The sequence below is a fragment of the Penaeus vannamei genome, chromosome 30, assembly GCF_042767895.1.
Source record: "Penaeus vannamei isolate JL-2024 chromosome 30, ASM4276789v1, whole genome shotgun sequence".
NCBI classification, from domain to species: Eukaryota; Metazoa; Arthropoda; class Malacostraca; order Decapoda; family Penaeidae; genus Penaeus; species Penaeus vannamei.
The window spans coordinates 30,484,376-30,489,375 of record NC_091578.1 but is presented as its reverse complement, the minus strand read 5'-3'; the positions used below and the strand labels follow the sequence as shown (position 1 = coordinate 30,489,375).

The 5,000-nt window shown below is 37.0% G+C and overlaps 1 protein-coding gene across 1 annotated transcript in view; it reads left to right on the top strand.

Annotated features, from left to right (window-relative positions):
• LOC113800584 (uncharacterized) overlaps nt 1-2,530 on the top strand; it is a 3,808-nt gene extending 1,278 nt beyond the window's left edge. Inside the window, exons 4-7 of the mRNA XM_027351378.2 lie at nt 542-774; nt 1,032-1,152; nt 1,574-1,695; nt 2,104-2,530. Of these exons, the coding sequence (XP_027207179.2) occupies nt 542-774; nt 1,032-1,152; nt 1,574-1,695; nt 2,104-2,332 (705 nt within the window). The 3' untranslated portion in view covers nt 2,333-2,530. The remainder of the gene's footprint in view (nt 1-541; nt 775-1,031; nt 1,153-1,573; nt 1,696-2,103) is intronic.
• The last annotated feature ends 2,470 nt before the right edge of the window (nt 2,531-5,000 follow it).

The window sequence follows — 5,000 nt, the reverse complement described above, 5'->3', positions numbered from 1 at the left end:
CCTTTCCCTTTTAACGGAGCTATGTGTGATTTTGTAAGATTTGCGTTCGTATCCCCTCCCTATAACGGTGATAAGATAATTTGTAGAATTTGCGTTCGTATCCCTTTCCTATAACGGTAAAAAGGGAATTTGTAAAATTTGCTTTCGTATCCCTTTCCCTGTTGACGGAGCTAAGTGTATTTTTTTAAAAATTCGTGTTCGTATCCCTTTCCCTTTTAACGGAGCTAAAGGAATTTGTAAAAACTTGCGTTCATATCCCCTCTCCGGAATTTTATTTTGTATTAGAGCAAAATTTGTAAATATCACCATTCTTTATGAAGATATTGTGGTATTAGCTTGTATAAGTAATTCAGATGTTATATTTTAGTCACAAATGCCCTTATGTTGAGTTAAAACAAAAATACTAATCTAGCATTTAACACAAATCTTGCCAAATATTAAGTTTTCTATGTCACACAAGTCCAAACTGCAAAAAAAAAGAGATATGAATGGGAAAAAAAGCATAAAATCACATCGAAATCAACCCACACTTTTCCACCAGCACCAATATTACGTGAACGACGGAAAATGCGGTATTTGTGGCGACGCTTGGGAACTCTCGCCTCGCCCTCACGAAGTTGGAGGAAAATACGCCACCGGGACCATCGTCAGGCAGTACCAGGAGGGGGAGGTCATCGAGGTCACGGCTGACATCACCAGCAACCATCGCGGGCACTTCGAGGTCAGGATTTGCCCCACGCCTGACCCCGAGGCCACGCAGAACTGTCTTGACTTGTGAGTATTTTGAGGATTTTCGTGTTTTTGTGTTAGTTGTAGGAGGTTTGTTGGGTATATTACGTGTGTTAGTATTTTTTTTCCTGATTAGATTGTAGTAAATGCGATATTCTCTCTTGTATGTACGAGTTTTTTTTGTTGTTGAATTAGTTATTTTTTTCTTTCTCCATCTCCCTTTCTTTCCCTCCCTCTCTCTCCTTCTCTCTCTCCCCCTCCCTCTATCTCTCTCAATAATAAAAAAAATCATCAATTCTCAGGCACCAGCTGGAACTCGCCGACGGCTCTGGCTTCAAGTTCAACATCTCAACCGACGTAGGACTTCACACCATGCACGTCAAGCTACCGACTGGTCTCACCTGCGCGCACTGTGTCCTGCAGGTCTGTGGATTTCCCGTTTTCTTTGTTTCAGTTCCGGTTACATGCTCGTTTTCTTTTCCGGAACATCTCGAGTCCGTTTTCTATGCGCTGATGACTTCGTGTAGAAAAATTTCTATCCTTGATATCTTTTTCGTAATAATTTTATAGCTGTATCATGTTCTTGCAATCATTTTCATCCTCAACATTTTCTAGCGATATTTCTCTCCATTAGCCATTCTTTTACATTATTCTCAACTGTATTACGTTCTTGCAATCATTTTCATCCTAAACATTTTCTAGCGATATTTCTCTCCATTCGCCATTCTTTTACATTATTCCCAATACAAAAAACATTAAATCTAGCGATATTTCTCTCCATTAGCCATATTTCCATATTCTTCCCATTACAAAAAACATTAAAATAAACCATTAATCGTGACAGTGGCGGTACGTGACGGGAAACAACTGGGGTTTCTGCGACGACGGGACCGGCATGCTCGGGTGTGGTCCGCAGGAGGAATTCCGCGCATGCGCAGACGTCGCTGTTTCTTCGGCGAGCGCGAGGTAAGGTCGATTTAATAAATTGCAATAAAATCAGTTATTTGGTTGACTAATAGAGGCTAATTGGATGATAGAAAAGGGTAATAGAATGGCTTAAAATCTTTAATATCACTTTCGGTCTAAACGGAAGTACAAATAACGTAAATCCTATCTATTAATCTTGATATAATCTCATTCCCTCTACTTTAAAACGACCCATTGCTTTTTTATAAACTACTACCTCATCTCATCATGTTCAAATATAGACGCTCTTAATTCCCCCTTTTCCCTGGCACTCAAAACCACTTTTCCCTGGCACTCAAATCCACTTTTCCCTGGCACTCAAAACCACTTTTCCCTGGCACTCAAATCCACTTTTCCCTGGCACTCAAATCCACTTTTCCCTGGCACTCAAAACCACATCTCCCACAGGACGAGCAGGTCATCCTTCAGAAGATCTCGTCCCACGCCTTCCGAGGACCTGGCACTCGAGCGGAGGATCCACCCCAAGTTCCGGCTGCTTCCAGAAGGTTCGAGTGCCAGCGGAATCGAGTGCCACGGCGTCGGGGAGTGGGAGGGCGTGCCTGGGGTGGCGGTGTGGTGTACCAAGAACTGCCTTGGCACGGATTACTGCCCCCCTGCCCAGTGCCGGTGTCAGTGATGCCCCGGAAATGAGATTTTTTTTGATAATTCCTATTCGCGTATTTGGGTTTTGTGTGTGGTGAGGAAGACCACACGTTATCTCGTCTATGTGTGTATGTGTATATTAATGCTCTCTGTCTGTCTGTCTCTCTATGTCTGTCTGCCTGTCTCTCTCTCTCTCTATGCCTGTCTGTCTGTCTGTCTCTCTTTCTCTCTCTCTGTCCCCTGTCTGTCTGTCTCTCTCTCTGTCTGTCTGTCTCTTTCTCTCTCTGTCTGTCTCTTTCTCTCTCTCTCTCAATCTATCTATCTGTCTCCCTTCCTCCCTCCCTCTCTCTCTCTCTCTCTCTCTCTCTCTCTCTCTCTCTCTCTTTCTCTCTCTCTCTCTCTCTCTCTCTCTCTCTCTCTCTCTCTCTCTCTCTCTGTCTCTTTCTCTCTCTCTCACGCACACTTTCTCTCTATGAACACCTTTCAACAATAGTAAAGATCAGTTCTTAACACTTCCTTCTCATTTATTTTCAAAGATTCACTGATTTTGTAAAATATTTATATATTTATTTAGATTTTAGAGATTTTTTTCCCGATGAAACTTAATTTATCTTTTTACTATTTTTTGAATAATTCTTTGTCTATATTTATCTACCTCTTTTGTAAGATTAAACATAATCTTAAGGACTATATTTGTATGTACTCATGAATAAGTTTTTTTGAAAGAATAAATACCTTAGGAAAATGAATGTTTCTATTTCCTTTTCTTTTACAAAAAACAGGAACTAAAACGTGACACTTTACGATAATGTAATAAAAAAGAAGTTAACAACATCTAAAAGTTCAATAAATTAATGAATAAATGCGTAAATAAATAACTAAAGCAAAAGATATACAGAAAGAAATTCAAGAAAAAATGACAAATTACGGCAACAAATAATACTCTAATAATAAGTGACCAAATTCTATTTATTCTTTTTTATCATTATCACCATTTTTTTTTTGTCATTATTATCACCAATATTTATAAATTTATTTGCCTTGTGGTCATTACACAATCATCTAATATGAAAATAATGATGCTTTAATGTATACCCGAATTAAAGGAACTCTTTAAAATTCAAAATTATCGAGAAGTTCCAACGGAAAACCATATTTTTTTCATGGAATATCCGTTATCATGTTCAATATTTGAAGTCACAAACATGAGGGGCGTGATACCTCCCCACCCCTACCCCCCTCCCTCAAAAATTCAAATTTTGGCGGGAAAAAAAACTACATAAGCCTACCTAAAACTAAAATTTGGCGAGAAAAATACATAAACCTACCTAAAACTAAAATTTGGTGGGAAAAAATGCATAAACTACCTAAAACTAAAATTTGGCGGGAAAAATACATAGCCCTACCTAAAACTAAAATTTGGCGAGAAAAATACATAAACCTACCTAAAACTAAAATTTGGTGGGAAAAAATGCATAAACTACCTAAAACTAAAATTTGGCGAGAAAACTGCATAAACCTACCTAAAACTAAAATTTGTCGGGAAAAATGACATAAACCTACCTATAACTAAAATTTGTCTGGAAAAAACTACATAGACCTACCTAATACTAAAATCTGGAGACGGAAAAAACTACATAAATCTACCCTAAAAATAAATATAAGTTGAGGGTATGAAAACTCGTTTTATCATATTTGATTATTTGTAGTCTATATAAAATAAATGTACAACACATTGTAATAAAATCAATGGACATAATACAATACATGGGCTGGGAAGATATATAATTATTTTTCCATCACATCATTAATCTAAAATATTCAAATAGACAATTCCTTTATTAAAACCAATATGCTTCTATGGTAAATTTACTCTCCTAGAAACATGTGGTTTATAAACTCTCAGACTGAACACCTGCTCTCTTCTTTCATGGAACACAAGAATATTTTCCGTTTGACGTGATTAATTCCTCATAGTGTGTCGTAGTCCAATCAGTTACTAACTTATCCATGCCTTTATTATCTTAATTCTTAAAATGAATAAATAAATAGCTCTCTCCCGAAAAAATGCGTTTAGTTTTCATTTAAAAATGTTGTTGAGACATTTCATTATCATTAAAAATTGCTAAAATTTATATAAAATAATGTACGATAAGATTATACATGTAAAAAAATAAATCAATCAAAAACTATACAAATAAAAACAAACAAACATGTCCTAAACGAAAATAAATAGAAGAAAAAGCTAAAAAACTATACAAAAAAACAGAATCTATCTCCCATGGACTTTATACACATGCTCCTGCAGGCCCGTCCTCTGCTGGAACCTCACGTGGCAGCACTCGCAGAAATAGAGCTTGTCCAAAAACAAAAACAAAAAAAAGCTAAAAAACTATACAAAAAAAAAAAAAAAAAAAAAACAATCTATTTCCCATGGACATTATACACATGCTCCTGCAGACCCGTCCTCTGCTGGAACCTCACGTGGCAGCACTCGCAGAAATAGAGCTTGTCCAAAAACACACAAAAAAAGCTAAAAAACTATACAAAAAAAAAAAAAAAAACGGAATCTATCTCCCATGGACTTTATACACATGCTCCTGCAGACCCGTCCTCTGCTGGAACCGCACGTGGCAGTACTCGCAGAAATAGAGCTTGTCCAAAAACAAAAACAAAAAAGCTAAAAAACTATACAAAAAAAA